The following is a 21909-nucleotide window of genomic DNA, read 5'->3' on the forward strand; positions in this document are numbered from 1 at the left end:
TGTATATTTGTTGACATTTTTAATATGGTAATTGATTGTCATTTGAAAACCAGAGAGCCCCTTCCATTCTTGTTTGTGCTTATAGCTTCAAATGTTGCCTGATACATTCCTATGACTGGGGACAAGATGAAAGAGAAGGGTTTCTTTTTAACATCCTTGGAATTGTAACTAATTTTAAAAATCTGAATATTATTGTTATCTAATAAATGAATATAATTATATAAACCTTTGTGCATGGCATCCAGCCTTTGCTATATAAACTGTTTTAATGGTCTTTGTGTTTCACAGAGCCTTCACCTATAGTGTGTTACTATGAACTGTAGGCCTAACTGTGTCTCGGGTACCTAGTGAGTATTATTGCAGCTTATACCTTCATGTACACTATTGTGATTTAATATAATCTAAAAGATATTCTTGCTATTTTTAAGTACTAGGCCTCTAATTGTATATATTTTTTAAGTTTATAGGACCTTTTTAAAAACTGTTATTATTTTTTAATAATAACACAGTCTCTTTTCTACCAAAAGAGTTTTAAAACTCGAACACTATAAGTTTGCCTTTGTAAAAGAGTTGGGGAGCAGAGGTTGCTAGCTAAAACTTTGACTTATGTATTCTCTTCTTTTTTTGGCAAAAACCATAGCTGACACATGATAAGCAACGGCCTTTGTCAATACCTACATAGTGTCCCTCAGAGGCCACCCTGTCTGCCAGTGAGTGGCTCAGAGATGTTGAATATGCTCTTGCTGCTGCCGGGTTTTTAAGGCTGTTTCTTTCTCCAGTGGGTGGGGTTGACCAGGTGTGTTGAGCAGCTGGTGTTGGCCAGATGCACTGAACAGCTGTTCAGCATTTGCCTCTATTAGCATGTGTACTGCTGCTGGCTTCCTTTATCCTCCTTTCTGCACTATCCTGTCTATCCCTTAGGGATGAGTCTGTTTTTTTGAACATAGCTGGTAGGGAGAAATCTTGCTTTTGGTCTGTGTCAAAATCAGTCTTCTAAGCTAGGAGTTGTCTTCATCCATCCCATAGGTGTTTCCAGAGTGCTTCTTGTGAGCCCACAGTTAAGGCTTTTAGTGAGGCAAAGGGATAGTGAAAGGGTCTTCTGGTATATTTCTCAAATTATCACAATAATAAAAATAATTAAGTGCCTGAACACAGAGCTAAATCGATAGAGTGTTTGCCTAGCTTGCTGAAAGGCCTGGGTTTGATCTTAGCATTGCGTAAACTGGGCATGGTACATTATAGATACACTCCTTTAACCCCAGCCTTTGGGTGGTGGAGGCAGGAGGACAAGAGGTTTAAGATCATCCTTGCAGAATTCAAGGCTAGTCCAAGACACATGAGACCTCATCTTATTGAAATTAAAATCTAATCTTCTCTTCTCTTCTCTTCTCTTCTCTTCTCTTCTCCTCTCCTCTCCTCTCCTCTCCTCTCCTCTCCTCTCCTCTCCTCTCCTCTCCTCTCCTCCCCTCCCCTCCCCTCCCCTCCTCTTCTCTTCTTTTCTTTTCTTTCTTCTCTTCTCTACCCTTTCTTTCTCTTTCCTTCCTTCCTTTCTTTTGTTCATTCATTCTTTCCTACACCCCTCCCTGCCTCCACCCCTCTGTCCGTCTCCCTCCCTCCCTACTTCCCTCCCTCTCTCCCTTCCTTCCTTCCTCCCTTTAATTAGTAATGTCTTGGGCATCAGGAGAGGGAGTGAAGACCAAGGCCTGACTGCTCAGTGGGCTACAGAGTTCTGGTCCTGCAGTGAGAAAAGGATTGTAGACATGGATGGTAACAATGACAGTCTGACAATACTTAATGTTGCTGAGACAAAAATGGGGAAGGTGGTTGATCTTGTTAGGCATGCTTTGTTATAATTACAGAATAGACTGGGGGAACTGCAAAGGTCACTCCAGGCCCTTCTTCGCTTTGTCTGTGAGAAAATAAGGGCTTTGTGTCAGGCAGAATGCCACCAGGTGGCATTCCCCACCTCAATCCCCTCCAGTCCCCCTTAGAGGGCCGCCTTGTCCTCCTGAGGTTGACCTCTGACCCCCACCAATACAGGCTTGAGGGAAAGTCAAACCCCGAGCATGGGTGGGTGAGATCAGCCTCTATAACTTAAGACTCTCTCTCCTTTGTGTTTTTACCTTGGCCTTTTGTTTTCATTGCTTGGCTCAATAGAGAACAATAAGTTACTCTTGTCCTGCAAGGGAGGAGAGGGGAGTGGGAAGGGGGAAATTGGGGAAGGAGTACACATCCCTACCATGTGTCTTGTCTGCAGAGCCCAAGAGTTCTTTTCCTGGGAGTGTTGATAGATAGCCTGACTCAATTGAACATCCTCACCTGCCACTGACGTCAAGTCGGCTGCAGACTCCAAATGTCTGAGTCCGGCTTCCTTTAGATCTCCAAACAGTCTTGATCAACCAAGAAGTTCACAGATGTCTCTTTTTTTCTCTTGACAGTGTTTGTTTTAGGTTATTAAGTTGTTTTCATTATTTCATTTATGAGGTGGGAGCTTGCAGGTCGTGATGTGCAGGGAGAGGGGTCAGGGAACAACTTGCAGGGGTCTGCTGTATCCATTGTACAGCATCCAGGGATCTGTCTCAGGCCAGCAGGCCTGGCAGCAGGTGCCTTTGCTTGCTGAGACTTTGACAGGTGATTTTTGAACACCAATACTTTATTTCTGGATAGCCTATATTAAATCATCGGGTTATTTAGACTTTAGAGATAGGGTCCGATTAGTTCAGACATGTAGCCCACTACCCCAGACTTACTGTATGCCCATGACCCTCAACTCTTGCTCCTCCTGCCTTTACCTCCTGAGTGCTAGCATTATAGACTTGTACTGAAGTGCCTGGTTTTCAGCCATGTTGAGGGTCACGCCTAGGGCTTTGTAGGAGATGCACAGTCCACCAACTGAGTCACATTCTAACTCGCTCTTCTTTGCTTTTTCTTTCTTTCTTTTTTTTGGCAGGATCACTTCATGGATTTGCCTCACGTACCTATGTTTGTTAATTTCCTGTGTCGTTCCCAAGATCACGTAAAACCCTCTGAGCATTATTGACCTCCCTCCCAGCAAAAGCCAGGCTGCAGGTAAGGACAGCTCAGATATGTAGGTCTCTCGTAAACGACATGACCCACAGAGTAATAAAAAAGGGTTCATTTGCTCCAGAGACTGGGTTTTTAAAGGGTCTGATAACTGCCACCAACCAGCTATCCATCCATTTGATTTCCGATTTGTGAATATGTGCTACAATGTGCAAGAACAAAGAATCTAAAAACCTGCTAAATAAGCTGGCAACCTGACAGGGAGTACGAGTGCCAATCAATATTAAAAGGGTGTGGAAGGGTTCCAGCAAATTTTAATTTGCATTTTGCTTACCTAATGAACTCTGTGAGCTAACTGGAACTTTAAAGAAAGTTTAAAGAGACCAGTACTGTGTTCTGTGGCCCAGGTGTGATTGGTATGAATTTGCATGGTTTTCTCTCACTGCCTTCTAAAGTGAGTCTTCAAGTCTTAGACAAGGGCTGGAGATGACGTTTATAACAATGTTTTTCTCTCCCAAATAAGAGCTTTTACTCCCTCCCCAAGCCTTTTTAATCAGACCCATACTCTTGGACCTTCTAGTCTTTTCTTTAGCTTCTACTTGAAAACTCCCAGGAAGCACGGTACGTGGGGCTGTGGTTATGTGGGAGCAGGGACCTCAAAGGTCCTGTAGATTCACCTAGATGTCAATTGATATATTTTTTAAAATAACATTGCTGAACATGTAGAAACAGTTATTCGGGAATGATTCAGTGGGAAAATACTGAGTGACCCCAATATCCACAGCATTTCTATTGTCAAGTGTTATGTGTGTAATCTAAGAGTACACATGAGGGTCATGCACAAAGATTGCACTCAAAGTCTTGAGCATTTTGGGGAATCTGAGGTGTCCTGAGGCCCATAATTTCTATGTAATAAAAATGTCATGTCTTTGATGCATCTCTGGAGGATCTTTATCCAACATTGGGTCTGAAGGAGGTCTCTACTTTTAGCTGACACCTTTTTGCCTCTTCAGTTTTAACAGCGTGCCACTGATAATGACTTAGCATCCCTAAGCACACAAGTATCTGTGTGGTCAGTGTTGCCTTGCACAATTCAGTACGTGGCTCTTCTCCTTTGAATCTTGTCAGGCATGGAAAGAAATGACCTGTGCTCTCCATTCTACCTGTTTAATATTATGACAGACATTATTTTATTACTATTATTGCCATTATTATTGAAAAAATCCTCTTTTATTGCAGTGTAATTTAGACCATGGCTCATATTGATACAACTGTTCTCAATTTTGGTTAAAATGGGGAACTCCGAGAGTCAATATACCTTCCAAGGATCCAAGAATCATAGTAATACTGTCACTGGTGCTAAGCAAAAGCCTTGCTCTCTGAAAATACGCAGCGTTCATGCAAAAGACGAGAAGTCCTTACATGGTTGGACTCATGGGAGCAGCGGTGCAGGCTACAAGTCCAGGTCCCTAGCCCGAAGCTGCCTTTCTCACTTTAAGAATCACCAGCCTTACGCCACCAGACTCAGTGGACCCACATGTAAAGTCTCAAAGGGCACCACCTACTCTAAGCACAGAGCAAATACCCCGGGAAATGATTTCCAGGGCAACAGTGGTGCTTTCTTACCTGAGAATGGCTTCCACTATGTTGACCGCGAGTCAGAGGAAAGCCATATCACCTCCAATGGGCACCTTCTCACCTGCTATGGGAGAAAGGAAAGCCTCGCCTCCACTCCTCCAGGCGAGGACCACAGGAGCCCCAGGGTGCTCATCAAGACCCTGGGAAAGCTAGACGGGTGTTTAAGAGTCGAGTTCCACAACGGTGGCAACCCCCACAAGGGGACCTCCGAGGACCCCAGTGGACCTGTACGGCTGCTGAGATACTCCCCTACCTTAGCATCGGAAACCTGCCCGGTGCGGGAAACCAGGCGGCATTCCGCTGCAGGCTCCCCATCCAGCCAGCGGCCCTCTCCCACTGACTCTCGCCTGCGCTCCAGCAAAGGCAGCTCCCTGAGCTCAGAGTCATCCTGGTATGACTCCCCCTGGGGCAACGCTGGGGAGGTGAGCGAGGTGGAGGGCTCCTTCCTGGCTCCCAGCACTCCAGACCCCAGCCTCCCCAGCAGCTTCCCACCCAGTGACACCAAAAAGCCTTTCAACCAAAGCTCTTCCCTCTCCTCCCTCCGGGAATTGTACAAAGATCCCAACCTGGGGTGCCGCTCACCTTCCGGCACCTGCCTTTCTTCCAATGAGTACATCAGCTCTCAAGTCAGCCTGAACAACCGAGTCTCCTTTGCGTCTGACATGGATGTGCCCTCCAGGGTGGATCACAGGGATCCCCTGCACTATAGTTCCTTTACTCTCCCCTGTCGCAAGTCCAAAGCCTTAACTGAAGATGCAGCTAAGAAAGACACCCTCAAAGCCAGAATGCGGCGCTTCAGTGACTGGACAGGAAGCCTCTCCAGGAAGAAGAGGAAACTGCAGGTGAGAACACCCTGGCTTAGGTGCGGGGTGGGGGTCCTAGAATTTTTCCAACTAGTATCCGTAAGTAGCCAGAACCTCAGGTAAGCCGGCCAAGGAAGCCTTTATAACAGAAGACCCAGCACAGCTTATTTCTGGTGGGATTTTTCTTTCTCATTTGCTTCAGTAATCCACTCTGAGTCTTGGCCCTCAACGTCAGTGTCTCTGCGTTTGGGGTTGGGGTAGGGTAAGGGTGTAACCGAATGCTACTACTTATGGGGTGGCTAAAAAATAGACTCATATTTCATAGTTCCACAGGTTAGAAAGTCATGGGCCACTGTGGTGAGAGACTCTGGGTAGGGCCTGTTCCTGGTTGCTAAAGGTTCTGTCCTTACACAGCAGGGAGGAAGAGAGCCCTAGTTTCTCTTCTTACAAGGACACCAGCAGCTTCAGGACTCCAGCTTCTTGCTCTCATCTAAATCCTGCCCCACTACCCTCCAAGGCCTCCATTACTGTCTCTATGTGGGTCAGACAGCATGGCCTTGAGCCCATAGCATCCGGGTTCCGCACTAAAATTGCCTTGGCTCTCCCACAGGCCTGGGTCTGAAGCTGGTCCAACTGTTCTTGGAAGCATAGAGCTGGCTGAAGGTCCAAGGGAACTGGCAATCAGAGGCTGTTGCTGGACCTCAGTCATCCAGTCCAAAGACATTTGGAAGGGAGCCAGTCACTGATTTCAGATAAGGAGGTCTTCCCAAAGTGACAGTACTTTATATTTAAGTCCACTCGTTTAAAAAAGATCTCCTAAAACTTATGCCACAAGAGCCAGGCGTGGTAGTGCACACCTTTAATCCCAGCACTTGGGAGGCAGAGGCAGGCAGATTTCTGAGTTCGAGGCTAGCCTGGTCTACAAAGTGAGCTCCAGGATAGCAAGAGAAACCCTGTCTCAAAAACCAAAAAAAAAAAAAAAAAAGCCACAGAGGATGTACCTCTCTTTCTCTCGCTCTCGCTCTCTCTCTCTCTCCCCCTCCCCCTCTCTCTGTGCGCGCGTGCGTGCGTGCGTGTGTGTGTGTGTGTGTGTGTGTGTGTGTGTGTGTGTGTGTTTTGCTGGGAATGGAACCCACTGCCTTACACATACCGAGCAAAGGCTCTTACCACTGAGCCACATCTCCAGCCATTTGGTCATTTTGGTTTTCTCTGTGAGGCCATAGAATTGAGGGGAATCTGATTAGGCAGTATGTCTATAGGGGGAAGTTGTCTTAACTCTGCAAGATACATATTTATGTGAGTATAAAAACAATCACAGGGCATGAAGAACAGGCGACAATACAACCTATCCTGGTAGATTATTTCCTGTTTATAAAGTTTACCACTGGTTACTTCCTTCTTGTGTGTCCTGCCGGCATCACCCTCTCTCCCAGGGGGGGATGGAGAACAGATGGCCACTGTTCTGTCTCCAGGACCTTTGTTCAGATCTCTTAGGGTAGTAATTTGCTTGCTCTTGAGTTATGGCCCCTTAAGCCAAATCACTACCAAGTGTGAAGTTGCTTTGAGCTTTTCCCTCCTGGCTCTTGTCTCTCAGCCTCTCACAGTGCTTGGGTATATAATATGCTGCTCAGCGCCTGCTGCCCCTTTGGCTCCCGGTATTACAGAGCTGGTTATGTTCAGCTGTTGGCCACCATGCCTCTTCATGCACACCGTCATAGAGCACCACTGTTTGTCTGGAGCATCTGTCTGTGGCCTGACTCAACACACAGTGATCCTGTTCACTAAACATTCAAGTTCTATTTCAGTGGTCCAAAGCAGATCTGTTACCATGGTGTGTGGATCAGGCACTGGGTAGCCAGCCTTCACAAGGAGGCTGAACCTCCTTCAGTTCTGTGTCATGTTGCAAACTTACCTCTGATATATTGTGTGCCGTGTGGACTTTATGAGCAAAATAACCAGGAATTTATAAAAAGAATTTTAATGCTAGAAAGAACTCCCCCAAAATTTAGAGATGAGGAAGCTGCAGAATCAAGGAGTTCACAGGAGACACAGGTCAGTTAGTGGAAAAGCAGGCTGGAGGCCACATCTGTAAAACCTCAGACTAATGCCAAGATAGTATTGAATAATATGATAAGAAATTTAGATTTTTATTTTTAAAGTGGCCCATTAGGACAGCCTTTTGAAAGTTTTGTCTGTGGATTCCCTAATAATTGATTATTTACAAATGTGAACAGGATTGACTTTTTGGGCATGGAAAGTATTCTAGTCCTAATGTCCACCTAATGTCCGACATTTCTTTTCCTTTCACTGGAAAGATTAGGATAAGGTCCGTAGAGATCCAACCTAGCCATGTACAATGGCTCAGGAGTGTCATCCCAACTATGGGGGAAGCTGAGGCAGACAGGAAAATTGAGGCCTTCCTGGCCTGCAGACTGAGTTCAAAGCTAGCTTGGGTAACTTACTGAGACCCTTTCTCAAAGTAAAAATAAAAGAAAGAGAAAGGGCAGGGAGAGAAAGGGAAGGGAGAGAAAGGGAAGGAGAGAAAGAAAAAGAAAGAAAGAGAGAGAGAGAGAGATTTGTGGGCATAGTTCAGTTGAATATCGCATACATCTGCATGCCTGAAGCCCAAGGCTCAGTTCCTAATATCACACACACACACACACACACACACAGAGAGAGAGAGAGAGAGAGAGAGAGAGAGAGAGGCATCCCCTGCTTAGGAGGAGTCTGATACTATGCTCTAACAAGGCATTGAGGCAGTAGCTACGATCTCTCACCCACGTAAACGTGTGTATACCACTAGACAACAGAGATGACTCAAAGGTTTTGCTTGATTGATAGGCATTTGTTTTGACTTTAAAAGATGACATAAAAAAGAACAGCACGTGCAATACAGACCTTTAAGCCTACCCTCATATGTGTAAACCTAAAAACCAGACAGATGAAAAAGCATACCATACCGGGAGACAGAGAAACATGAACTAGAGGTAACACCACATATTAACTTCAGTTTATTTCCCTATTTATGATTTGTGTTCATCATAGTCATCAGGGAGCTGGGGTCTGAGGTATTCTATGGGACCCTCGGCTGACAGCACAGCTGTTGTGAACAACATTATAAGCTCCTGCAGTCGACAGAAAAGAAACTTAGGTCTCGGCTTTGAAAGCTTCCTCTCAGAACTGACAGGCTGAGCTGCTGCTTTTCCCCAAGTACAGCAAAGGCCAGGCCTGACGTCAAGGAGGGGCGGGTGGGGGGTGATCCTACCATGTGCATGAAATGTCCCGTGCTGTCACTCAGGGCTGCTATGGTTTGTTACAGGGGATTTAGGACAGAAAGACTCAGTTTCTGGCCCGCTTTGATTCTAAACACTCACTTCTATTCTAAAATGACATTGTCTCAGAGACCAGCCATCTTTTCTGGGTAAGAGGAGGGGAGCATGAGCAAGCACCTTTCCCAACACGTGAGGAGATAGGGGCTCCTTTAAGGAGTTAGGCATCAGCTTTTTTCTTTGTTCAGCTTTATTGGGTCATAAGCAGAGATTGAATATAATCAGTGTGTATAGCCTGATGCCTTGACATACGAATACAGTGAGAATGACACCATAGGCAATCTAGTTAACACAATCACCACTAAGCATAGTGATGAGGCTGGCTCTATCTTATTGGGAGACTGTTCACAGTCTACTGCCTTACTGTATTTCATATGTGTAAAGGAACATCAGCCGCAGGCATTATCCTGTACACGAGGTCCCTAGAACCAGCTTGGCGGCGGTAACCAGAGCTCCTCCATGCCCGTTTAGACCCATCTCTCATTTCCCCAGCTGCTATGCAGCCTCTGTGTCTGACTATTTTGGCTCCTGGAGTCAGCGAGATGGGTCACTCACCTTCTCTGCATAGTGATGTAACTCTCATCCCCTCTCTACTTTGGTTATTAAGGGCCCTGGTCATCAAGTTTCAGCAGCTACTGCCTATGGGGGGGATGGAGTAGGAACGGGAATCACAGGCTCTGTGCACACACATGATCAGCTCTTCTGTCTTATACCCATAGAACAGTTATTAGGAATTGTATCTGGACTTGTTTAAAGACATTTTAATTCTTCAAAAGAATTTCTTCTTAGGCTGAGATTCTATCATTGGCAGTTGGGACTCTAGATGCAAATCTTTTGGTACTGAGTACAGCCCTGGGAAATTCATGCCCACATGTGAGAATTAGGGGTGAATACACACATGTGCTATCTGTTCATCTCTCAAGAGGACGGTCTTGCTTTGCTTTGGCTGGATTTTGCCACACGAAGTGTCTCTCTCAGGAGAATCGGTGACAACAGTGTTCATTGGTCACATGTAACTTGAGCCTGTCTCTCTGCCAGAGATTTGCGGGTTTTGAAACACCCTATTAAGGTTCTTGCAAGGAAACAGATTCTCCCAGTGTTTGGCGCCAGTGAGTCAGAGAGCCACAGTCATAGCTACAGTAGCATTGATACTGCTAAGTGGGTAGCATTCCTTCATGTCCTGGGGTTTATGAAAGTCTCACCGGAGTTACAGCTAAGAGAAGTCTTCTGGACTTCCTGAGTGACTCACGGCAGCTGTTTGATTCACTCTTTGGAGCAGAGGTGTCAGTGTATAAATAAGAATGAGCACAGAGCAGAGTGTAAACCCACTCCTGGAAGATGCTATCATCGTTAATAAGAGCAGTTTCCGTTCTGAGCTCTGTTTTGAGCACCTGGGTCTTGAAAAACACTCTTTAGTTGCCTGGTGACGATTTTCCTATAACATGACCACCAGGAACTGTGATCTGATTTTTTTTTTTTTAATGAAATTTCCAAAGTAAAACATCTCCACAAGGTGGAGCGTTCAATATAAAGCCCCGCCTCAATGGCTCCTGACCCAGTTTCTCCTCACTTTAATTTTGATGACCTACCAACAGCTGATTATAGTTGACTGTTCTTCACCTTTCTCTTGCATCTATTTTAATCCAAGCTAGGTATTTGGGATGCTAGAACTTTTTACACTGATAGTAAATGTACTGCTCTTAGTTATTAAATTATTTAGTTTTGAGGTAGGATCAGCCCAGGCTGTCCCAGAACTCACTAGGAAGAGTTAGCCTAGACTCATGTCATTCCTCCTGCCCCAGCCTCCCAAAATGCTGGGTTACAAGTGGAAGCCACCATTGCCAGCAGTGACTACTCTACCCGTCAGCTGCTGTCCACAGAAGGCATCTGGGCGATTGTCTTGTGTTTGCTGCTGGCTCTGTAACCTGATGGCTGCATGCTCTGTGTCCCTAGGTTTATCAGGAGGCACCAGTTATGAGGTAGCAGTAGAGCTTGTTCAGAGTGTCTTGTGTTCGACGTTATATTGTAGCCAATATTGAAGTTGCAAACCACTTCTTAGGTGTCCCTTGGTGTCTAGAATAAAACAGGTACTCAGATAAAAGGATATAAACAAAAGAGGTTGCTTTTCTCATAAGATAAATTCCAAAATTAAATAAAAATAAATCTTAAAAAGCAAAAGCCAACCTATAGTTCACAGGCAGTGCCACTAGTGGGTTCTGAGCGTGGATTTTATCGTATGAAGTGGGAAATTAGAATGGTGGAGATCACTATGTATAGAAGTCTAAGCCTGGGCAGTTGTCCAAAAGACCTCATTTGAGATAGAAAGAGGAAGGTCTATAGAGCTCAATCTAAGAGTGCCAAATCCCAGCCTCCTCGCCCCCAAAATGGCTATTTTCTAAGTAAATGATTTCCCATAATTTAGGAGAAAAAAAAAGAATGACGATGAGATCACAAATTCTTTCGAGAAGAAAATCAATTCATAGCTAGTATTCTAGCTGTGTTATTTAAAACACCACACTAGTGGTTTACATAGAAAAGCTAATTGATCTGCTGTTAAAACTCAAGCTGTGTTTGGACAGACAGTTGCCTTTTATTTACCGCCTCATATTTAATCCTACTGCTTGGTATATGTGAGTACTCTTTCTAGAATTCTTTCTCTTTTGGAGATGTGACAATCCAAGTGGCTACAAGGCTCTTCGCAACACCATGTTAAATTGAGACTCCTTTACAGAGGGAGGTTGCCGTGGGGTACCGCAGGCCTTGATGATGACTGGCTGGTAATTTGTGTTGTGTACAGGAACCCAGGTCCATGGAGGGCAGTGAGTACTTTGATAGCCACTCAGATGGACTGAATGCAGAAGGGCAGGTGCCCGCGCAGACATCTTCCTTACTGTGGTCAGGGGGCTCGGCTCAGACCCTGCCTCACAGAAGCGAATCCACTCACGCTATCAGCGTCGATCCCCTCCGACAGAACATCTATGAGAATTTCATGCGAGAGCTCGAAATGAGCAGGAGCAACACAGAACACGTGGAAACTTCCACAGAGACCATGGAGTCCAGCAGCGAGTCTGTCAGCTCACTGGAGCAGCTGGATCTGCTCTTTGAGAAGGAGCAGGGAGTGGTCCGGAAAGCCGGGTGGCTCTTCTTCAAACCCCTTGTCACCTTGCAGAAGGAGAGGAAACTGGAGCTGGTGGCTCGGAGGAAGTGGAAACAATACTGGGTGACCCTGAAAGGTACGTGGTGGGTCATGCTAGCAGGAGGCTTGTTCTTCCTCCAGCTGTCCTCTCACCTGGAAGTGCTGGTGGGGTCAGCATGGTCGAGTAAATATTGCGTGTCTAAGCATGTGTGTACATGCACATGTGTATGCAAATGCACACAGACTCCAGAGGACAGCTTCAGGTGTCATTCTCTAGGTACCATCTGCCTTACTTTGAGATTTAGTCTGTCACTGGCTGAGAATTCTCCAATGTGGTTAAACCAACTGACCACTGAGCCCCAACACCCACCTGTCCCCACCTTCCCAGTGCTGGGAGTATAAAGACTATCACTAAGCCTAAGTATTTTTTGTTTGTCTTAATGTGGATTCCTCAGGAAAGGGATCCCCAGCCAAATAGGGATCAACAGCTTATGCTTGAAAGGCAAGAACTTTATGAATTGAGCCAGTTTCCCAGCCAACTTGAAAGATTGGGATCTATTACCTCACAGGTCTACTGAAAATCTTAACACGTATGTTTAATAGTTAACCATTTATATATGTTATTAAGTCTAAGAAATAATACCTTTTAAGTTAAAGAATTTTCTATGTATATTTCTCTGCCATTCTCTGATACTTTGGGTATATCTAGAATTAAAACAAACCCTAAATAACTGCCACAATATACTTCATTTAATTGTATTTTCCATTCTGTACATGCTCAGAATTCAAAAGCAGTGCCCTTCCTAGACTGAACGTTCTAGACGACTAGACTTGCACCACCCCTTTTATTAACTCCGGAAGTCTAATTATTACCACTACTGTACAGTTGCTGCTTCATTCACTTGGTTGATGTTGGGGGTTGGACCTGGAGCCTTGGACATGCTAAACATATGCTGAGAGACCTTGCTATACTCTCAGTGTGACCTCACTCCATCTTTATAATCTAATAGCCCCCCTTCCCCGTGTTTCTTTCTCGAACCAGAAATAGGAATTTGTCTTGCTAAGGTAAGAATGCCTCCCACAAGCACTGCTCATTAACAGTGGTGATTGCTCTGCTCACTGTGGGTGTGCAGGCTGGAAGAACGCCATCTTGTGAGGCAGCGAGATGCCTCTTCTGTGAGCACGGCCCGGATCTATGTAGGTGCAGACAGAAGGGGCAGACAGCCTCAGTCTCTGCAAAGGCCGTCTATGATTGTCCGAGGCACTGAACAGGATGTCTCAGAAGTCACAAACAGATATTCCCACTTGTTCTTCCATCAGGGAAGGGAGCAGAAAAGCGAGTCAGACATGTTCGCAGTCGGTGTGACGTGCCCACTGTGCCTCCCTCACTTGCCTCCCTCCTGCTTGGCTTTCCTTGGCTCTCTGGTAATTTCTGAATTCCTTCCCCAACCTTGATGGGTAGGCATCACTTCTTAACCGCCTATAATGTCCTCCAGTAAGTTTCCCCAGTGGGTGGTTTGTGCTGTGTGTAAGCCCCCAGCACCCAATAGCTTCTCATAATGGGTTAGGATCATTATGGCTCATGATTGGCTGAGGAAATCATAGAACTGACCCAGTTCTTAATGTCCCAGGGAATCGGGCTCTTATGCACGAGTGAGGAGATTTTTAAAAAGTTGGAATAGAGGATCATACCCCAGTAAAAAGTTTGAAGAGATAAGAAAATAAAGCCTTAGCTGCCTCTAAATGGGTTATGAAATGGTGTGGAAACATTCTGTAAGTGGAAAAAGTTTAAGGGTTTGATTTGTAGGCCGAGGGGAATATGTTTCCAGGGTGACAGGGTGGAAGTAAAAGTAAACATGACTTCAAAGATGGCAGTCCCCTCCTGGTGCCCTGTGGTAGACTTCCCAGGGAAATATAACAGGTCTATAGTTCCAGGCACAAAATCCCTCCTGTGGAGCAGGCATCCAATCCAATCCACAGCCTTGGCTACCTGCCATAGCCTTCATGTCTCCACCACTGCCCTCTGGGAATTCCCTGTGTTAAGGTCAACTTTCTTGGCTTCAAGACTGTAAATTATAATGTTGGAACTAATGTATTTGGGCTAATCTCATTTGAAAACAAAGAGAAGCGTATGTCCATACACACTGAAGTACCATTTGGAAATTATTCTTGAAACAATCATGTGGATCTTTTGGAAATGATTTTCTGTAGATAGGGATTATGGCTGATCCATTTTATGACCCACTGTTGCTGATGTATACAGTGCTAAGCAGACAAAGATTCAGGTTTGGAAGATAGAGCATTTAACAGGACCCATCTGCCTTTTCCAATGGGTAGATTTTCATGTAGTTCCCAGGGACACCCTAGGCTGAAGAGTTGTCAAGGTTACTACAATGTTTGTCAAAAGGCACAGCATTCTGTGTGGTGTCGGGGTAAGAGCTCATCAGAATTGGTTTTGGATGCTATGAACTCTGCCCCAAGTTAGGCCCCCCACAGGGAGTGGAGGGACAGTGTGAATCAAGGCCCTCAAAGAGCAGGTGAATTTGAAGGGAAGCCTATATTAATTGCTTGTTTTCCACTGTGGGATTTCTATTATTTCCTATTTTGTTCTTATTCTTCCACTGCAGGTCAGGTATATTCTCCTTTGTGCGACTATGGCCAGAGGAATGTCTACTTAATCCCACTAGGAGCTGCTAGGCACGGGGTAGGGCTGATGGCTGTCCACCGAAAGGGTGGGTTGAATGAAGAAGGTTTCCTGGTCATGAGTTGGCTCCTTTCTGTCAATGCCAGGGCCATCTTCAAGGTACAGAGCCTCTTCCGGTTACAAATCAGTACAACCAGGGGTAAGGTTGACTCCTGTACCAGCCTATGATGTTGTGCTTTGGACCAGTTTTAAATTGGGATGTTCCCATGGCACATTTCTGGGATTCAGATGTTTGGTGACCTCTTTTGGTCTTTGCTCCAGTTTTGGATTCATTTTCTTTAGATAAGTTAATTCAAATCATGGCTGCTGGAATACAGCATCAGGTAAACTGGAAAGGAAACATGAACCCAAGGGAAGAATTTGGTCTTAGGTGCAGCTGGCATGTGGCTCTATCACCTTTATTCTGAGCCTCAGATCATGGTGTTTTGCTTATATAAAGACAAATGGGTCTTTCTCAAAGGAAAAGGGCTGGGTTTGTTTTCATGGTCATCCTTGTCTGGGAAGAGAGACGGGTTTAGACTGGCAACTCTGGCTATAAACCTCTTCTGTCTCCTCTTGCCTTTGGTATTTGATTATGTCCACCTTCCTAGTTTGGACAAAGCTTTATTTGTGTTGAGGAGAGAGACTGCGCCTCGTTCTTGAGATGTTGAAATGCTATGACAGGGATGGAACACCCGTTCAGGAGGCTGCACTTGGGCAGACCTCTTTCCCCTGGCACTCTGCTACATTGCTGGTTCATGTCAAGGTTTAAGGAAGCAGTGAATGTGGCAAGAGGAACACACTATGAGTGTGTGCGTGCACATGTGAGCTCATGTGTAAGTGGAGATAGACTAGGTAGGCCTGGCACATGCTAGGCAACCACACACTCAACCTATAATATCATCTCTAAAACATCTGAACTTCAATGAGGACAGAACACAGTGGGGAGCCCCCAGCGCAGAGTGAGAAGGGCCCAACACTCTGCACTGGGGGCTCCCCACTGTTGATGGGAAGGGCATGTATCCATAGGTACCTTGTCGTTAATATGTGAGTGTCAGTGCTTGGTGTGTAAAATAATGCTTGAACTATTTCACTGGGGCTAGGGAGATGGCTCAGTCAGTAAAATCTTGCTAAACAAGCATGAGGACCTGTATTTGGTCCTTAAAACTCATATTTTATAAAATGGATGCAGTAGTATATGCTTGTAACCCCAGTGTAGTATAGTGAATATAGTGTAGTGTGTAGTAGAGTGTAGTGTAGGGTGTAGTAGAGTATAATGTTTAGTGTAGTGTAGTGAGAATTTTGATTTCTTTAAAAAAAAACAGCCCAGTGATGTTATATGAACATGTTTTTGTTTTAACCCCAGGCGTGGGGTATGGGGCTACTCCAGAGTGCCCGCAGGGGCAGGCTATTTGCCTTGTGTGTGCTCTGGGAAGGGCATGATCTTTGTAAGCTACAGGTGGTTTAATTCTGAGAACTCTTGAGCAGGTATAGATGGGAGAGGCCCAAGAGGTCCGGCGGTGGCTGCTCCCCATTACTGCCCAAGGCTGCATATATTATTACTGGTTTGCTGGACTGCTGGATATCCTGATGACAAAGATTGGATTTGCCTCAAGGAACTGCATCCCTAATCAGCAGGAATTTGTTGGCTGAAAGAGGTCTTCCCCTCTAACCTTCTTTGTCTCCTCCCTAGTGTTGGGGGTTTGGAAGGGATTAAGGTGGAATAAGGACTGAAAGGTGATAGAAATATCAGAACCCAATAAAATAGATTAAAAAATTAGCCAAGGAAATGAAGTAAAAAACTGAGGAGGCCTGACTCAATGAGCAGGGTGGATAGTGCCTTAAGAAAAGATGCAAAGTTGACCTCTGACCTTCACATGCAAGTGCTCATATATGAATGGGTAAAGGCTTGAAGTAGTCCTATGCTAGAAAATACATCCCTGTGCTTTTTAGAAGCAATGTAAATATAAGACTGAGGCTGAATCTTTGACCTGTAAGTCTTTATTAGCTTATCAAGGAAAATAAAACATTGAAATCACAGGTTGAAGAGTAGTGCTTAGAATCGGATCATAGTTCATTTTCTAGCTTGTGAGGTATGTGAGGTTGTTTGGTGTATATTTGAAAGGTTAGCTCGATATTTTCTTATGAATGGCCAAGTTCAGTAGCTATTTCCAGTTTCCTGGTCCACAAACTGTAAGCGTCGCTAACACACATGGGATTATTTTCAGCCTACCACATTTAATAAATACATTTGAAATAGCATAGTCATGGATTTGAGATTGAGGATGCTGAGGTTCAGGGAGCCAAGTTCAAATCTGGGCATCTACACACGTGACTCCATCCTTAATTTCTTGTTGGTAGATAGGAGTATGTCACTTTGACAACTTTGTAGGACAGCTGTGTGGACAGAGTACCTGGGGAGTCAGGTAGAGGTACACTGAATTGTTATTATTTTTTTTTTTTCTGAGACAGGGTTTCTCTGTGTAGCCCTAGCTGTCCTGGAACTCACTCTGTAGACCAGGCTGGCCTTGAACTCAGAAATCCATCTGCCTCTGCCTCCCAAGTGCTGGGATTAAAGGCGTGCGCCACCATGCCCGGCCTGAATTGTTATTGATCAGTGAAACCATGCTGAGCACATCATCTAGGTTTGGTTCTGCTCCCGAGATTTTAACTAGGCATGTTGTACATGCCAGGGTTTCCTTGTTTAAACACTGCCTCATAAACATTGCAGGTGTCCGGGGACATTTGGGGATTGTGTCATTTACCTGTCACACCTTTTCTATTCTCTCTGGTCATGTGGCAGGAACATCATTCTGCTTTCATCTTTCCTTAGGCTGTACTCTGCTGTTTTATGAGACCTATGGAAAGAATTCCACAGAGCAGAATAGTGCCCCACGGTGTGCCCTCTTTGCAGAGGACAGCATCGTGCAGTCTGTCCCAGAGCATCCCAAGAAGGAACACGTGTTCTGCCTGAGTAACTCCTGTGGGGACGTCTACCTATTCCAGGTACCACTGCTGTTCTGCCAATGGAGGGGTGAGGTGATGGTGTGTGAATGGTTAAGGTGAGACAGAGCAGAATTGAACAGGAAAACGCTGGCATGAATTCAATGGATGCTCCATTAAGCTTTGGGATTAGGGTGTGGGCAGGAGACTAGGGCTGTTCATACTCACCAGTGCAAGGATCATGGCTGTGTCTATAACAGGCATTTGTCTGGTGAAGTCTAAAGCTACTGCCTTTCCTACCCATGCCAGGACAAAGAAAATATTGTGATCTGTGCTCTGCATAACACATGACTTAGAGAGAGGGTAATGTCTGAGAGTTCCAGAACAGAGATCTGTTAAAGAAAGCCCATGGCTTTCAGCTGTTCCCAGGCATCCCTAGTGAATGTCAAAGAAACTTCTCAGGTTCACTAGAGCCTCCTGGACAAGTGGGAAAGTGCCTTTGGATAGTGATACCCAGGATATCTGCCGTTAGGATGTCCAGCAATTTCATAGAAATGCCTGGCATGGTGTTGAGTCTGGAAGACTAATTGACTTCTGCTACCGTTGCTCAGGACCTGTGTCTTCTTGGAATACTTAGCCAACTTCTTGACACTTTGGACTTTGAACAAGAAGATTTATAAGGGTGCACAGAAGCCAGGCATGGGGTAACTCACATATGTAATCCTAGCCCTTGGGAGGCTGAGGCAGGAGGATTTCTGTGAGCACTAGGCTACATAGTGAGTTCCAGCATAATCTGATCTATACAGAGAGACTCTATGCTGAAAAACTACCACTGTTAGCACCACCACCAACCACCAAAAGAGCATATAGGATTGCTTTTTAGCATGACATAATGTCACCATGGTGAATAGTCCCTTATTTTCTGTCACTAACTGTGGGCTGCTTTTGTTCCTGTCTTTCTGGTTGCAACACTAAAGTTTCCGCCTTACTTTTATTTCTGCAGTGACATACCCAGACAAAAATTAACTGAAAAGAGGTTTATTTTCTTTAGTTCATGATTCTAGGTCACAGTCCACCACTGTGGGAAAGTCGCAGTATTGGGGGGAGGGGTTGAGATATTATAGTCACAGTCAAGGGCTGGGAAAGAAACAAATGCACACATAGTAATTAGTACTCAGTTCACTGTCTCTACTCTTACAGTCTATGATACAAAACCAGGGAACGGAGCTCCTCACTCTCAGCCTGGCCTTTTCATATCAATTAAAGAAGTCAAGACTGTCCCCAATAGACATGCCCACATGCCAGACTAATCTACACAAGGTTGGGAGATCCTAGGCTGTACCAAGCTAACAGTTAGAACTAGCCAGCATAGACTCTTGGAACCTGAGCTGGGTGTTTACATTTGGGAAACTATACATTTTGTTTTGGTTTGGTTTTGGTTTTGTGTTTGTGAAGAGTCCCCTTGGGTTTGACACATCAAAGCTAGCTCTTCCATTTTGGAAAGAACTTTTCTGTTCAAATAATCTCAAACAATTCCCCTCTCCCATGCTTAGGCCACTAGCCAGACAGATCTGGAAAACTGGGTCACAGCCATCCACTCGGCGTGCGCATCCCTCTTTGCAAAGAAGCACGGAAAGGAGGACACGGTGCGACTGCTAAAGAGCCAGACCAGAAGCCTGCTTCAGAAGATAGACATGGATAGCAAGATGAAGAAGATGGCAGAGTTGCAGCTGTCTGTGGTGAGCGACCCCAAGAACAGGAAGGCCATCGAGAATCAGGTACCATTGATTGTGTGTCGCCCAATAGGTACCTACATATACTCTCATGTAAATCAGTTTCTCCCTTCTCAGTTATTCATTACTTATATTCTCCAATCTGCACATACTGATATTTCTAAGAGATGTGTGTTCTGACCTGAACACACAGAAATAACTATGAAATAGGAATTTTATTTCTAAGAAGTATATAATCTACTTAGAAAGCAAGCCTGATAAACATGATACTAAAGAACCTTCTAGAATGGGCTAGATTAGGTGGGTGTAGCCTTCAAATGCTGTGAGAAGCCACAGGGTTGAGGTTGGACTGGGAACTGGAGGAAATGGTGAGGTTGAGTTCCTGGAAGAAGGTGGCCTGAAGACATAGTTGACTTATGCATTGTTGAGTTTTCAGGTAGGGAGGAGGGAAGGGGCCATTTGGCTTAAGGTAGAAGTACTAAGAGAGGTGGCTTGGGGCTCCTGTGCATACTAGCATAGAAGTGCCAAATTATATGCAAGATAAGTACTTGATACTTAGCTGGGCTCGGGGCTGGTGCAATATAACAAACTCCATAAACAAACAAAGTGGTCTATGAACAATAGAAAGTTATTGTTTATGCATCTGGAATCTGAAAGTCCTTCATCAAGTCATGAGCAGATTCCATATCAGATGGGGCCAGCTTCCCTGGGTATAGATCGTGTTGTCTTACTGACTGTCTGATATGGTGGAAGAAGTGAAGGAAATCTCTGAGTCTCTTTAGAAAGACACTGATCTTACTCATGAGTGCTCTGCCACATGACCTACTGATCTCCCAGAAGGTCCCACTCCTCAGTTCTTGGGAATCAGGACTCTGGCATGGAGATTTGGGGGAGACACACAATTCAGGCCATTTCAATCTTGACGATAAGACTTGGGGGGGGGGTTATTTTATCCTCTGATTGTGAGTTAGATTTTTAAATGCCCCCACCTGTGTTGAAGGCTAGATCTCCTTTCAGCAGTGTCCACAGGAGGGACCTTACGTCATAAGAACTGTGACGTCATGGATGGATTAAATAGTAAAAGCACTGGAAGCTGGGCGCTAGTTGGGGAATGTGATAAATGAGGGCCTGTCCTGAAAGGCTTTATTCTGTCTGTCTGTCCCTTTCCCTCTTGCTCTTCCTCTCCCACTCCCTCCCCCTCACCTCTGCTTCTCAACCACCAGGAGGTGAATGTTTTTGCTCTGCCTTCTGCAGCCCCCCATGCCCTGCCTCTCCATGGGCCCAGATGACACAGCCAGGTGACCACGCACCGAAATCTCAGAATCTGTGAGCCACGTTACCTTTCCTCCTTATGTTGATTTTCCCGGGTGTTTTTATCATAGTGATGGAGACCTGACTACATTCTCTGTATTGAAGGTTGGAGGTGAAGGAGGGCCCGACTAAGGAAAGACAGTGGGCAGGAAATGACGGGGTGTTCAAGTTCAAAGAAAGCTCTGGTAGCAAGTAACATTAAAAAAAAAAAAAAGTCTGGGAATTTGTTTTAAAAAAATGGCAAAATGCAGTTTTCTATAATTCTATAGAATTTATGCTGCTGAACGGATCTGTTCTTGGGGAAGATGCTTCCCGTACCCAGGGTTCCTGCCAGCACAGCCAGCATAAAAGCAGAGCAAGTAAGGGCATGGGGTTGTGACCAGCCAACAGGTGCACAGCTTGAGGTCTCTCATGTCTCCGTCCTGCTTTTATCTGGAAAGACTTGCCCAGCAGATAGGGGAGCAGAGCCATTATTCTCATGTAAGGAAAGAAAGGGAGTATTTGACAAAATTGACAGGGTTCTGGTTCTCTCCTCCTCTTCTACCTCTTCCTTCCCCTCTCCCTACCCCCCTCCCCGTGTGTGTGTGTGTGTGTGTGTGTGTGTGTGTGTGTGTGTGTGTGTCTCGTTCTGGGCCTCCTTGTGGCCAGAGAATCATAAAAAAATGCTTTTTAAAATATTTAAATTTGGGCTAGAGAGATGGTTCAGTGGTTAAGTCTGCTCCTCCCATAGAAACTGGATTTCATTCCCAGCTCCCACATGGCAGCTCACAACATCTGTGACTCTAGTTCCAGGGGATCTGATACCCTCATCTGGCCTCTGTGGGCACCGTACATGTGTGGCACATAGGCATGTAGACATGCAGAAAAAATTCATATATAGAGAGTAAAAAAAAAAAGATGGCAGAGGTCTTTGGCTGTAAGTGCATTCAACACACACACTCACACACACTCACATATACACACTCAGACACACAAACACACACACTCTCACACACAAACACTCACATACATACACACTGACATACAGATACACAGACACACATTCTCACACACATATACACATTCACACACAGAGGCACACACACACTCAGATACACTCTCACTCACATACACACACACACACACACACACACACACACACACATACATACATATACACTCTCCACATATTTTTTTTTTTTTTTCAGTGTCAGTAGTTTGTGAATGGATGTTAGAAGGTGTTTGATCTCTGATGGGCAGGGGTTGCAACTATAACCATTTATACAAATCTGAGAGTCTTAGATGATCAGGTGGTCCAAAGAATTCTTTT

The 21909-nt window shown here is 45.1% G+C and overlaps 1 protein-coding gene across 7 annotated transcripts in view; it reads left to right on the forward strand.

Annotated features, from left to right (window-relative positions):
• Positions 1–21909, forward strand: part of Tiam2 (T cell lymphoma invasion and metastasis 2) — a 193085-nt gene that overhangs the window by 83369 nt on the left and 87807 nt on the right. For all 7 annotated transcript variants that reach the window (XM_017317463.2, XM_006523227.4, XM_006523225.4 and 4 more), the window contains 5 exons: positions 2951–3069; positions 4264–5504; positions 11592–12027; positions 17447–17619; positions 19110–19334. In XM_017317463.2, coding sequence (XP_017172952.1) covers positions 4317–5504; positions 11592–12027; positions 17447–17619; positions 19110–19334 — 2022 coding nt within the window. In that variant the 5' untranslated portion in view covers positions 2951–3069; positions 4264–4316. The remainder of the gene's footprint in view (positions 1–2950; positions 3070–4263; positions 5505–11591; positions 12028–17446; positions 17620–19109; positions 19335–21909) is intronic.

Source organism: Mus musculus, chromosome 17 (genome assembly GCF_000001635.26).
Source record: "Mus musculus strain C57BL/6J chromosome 17, GRCm38.p6 C57BL/6J".
Lineage (NCBI taxonomy): Eukaryota > Metazoa > Chordata > Mammalia > Rodentia > Muridae > Mus > Mus musculus.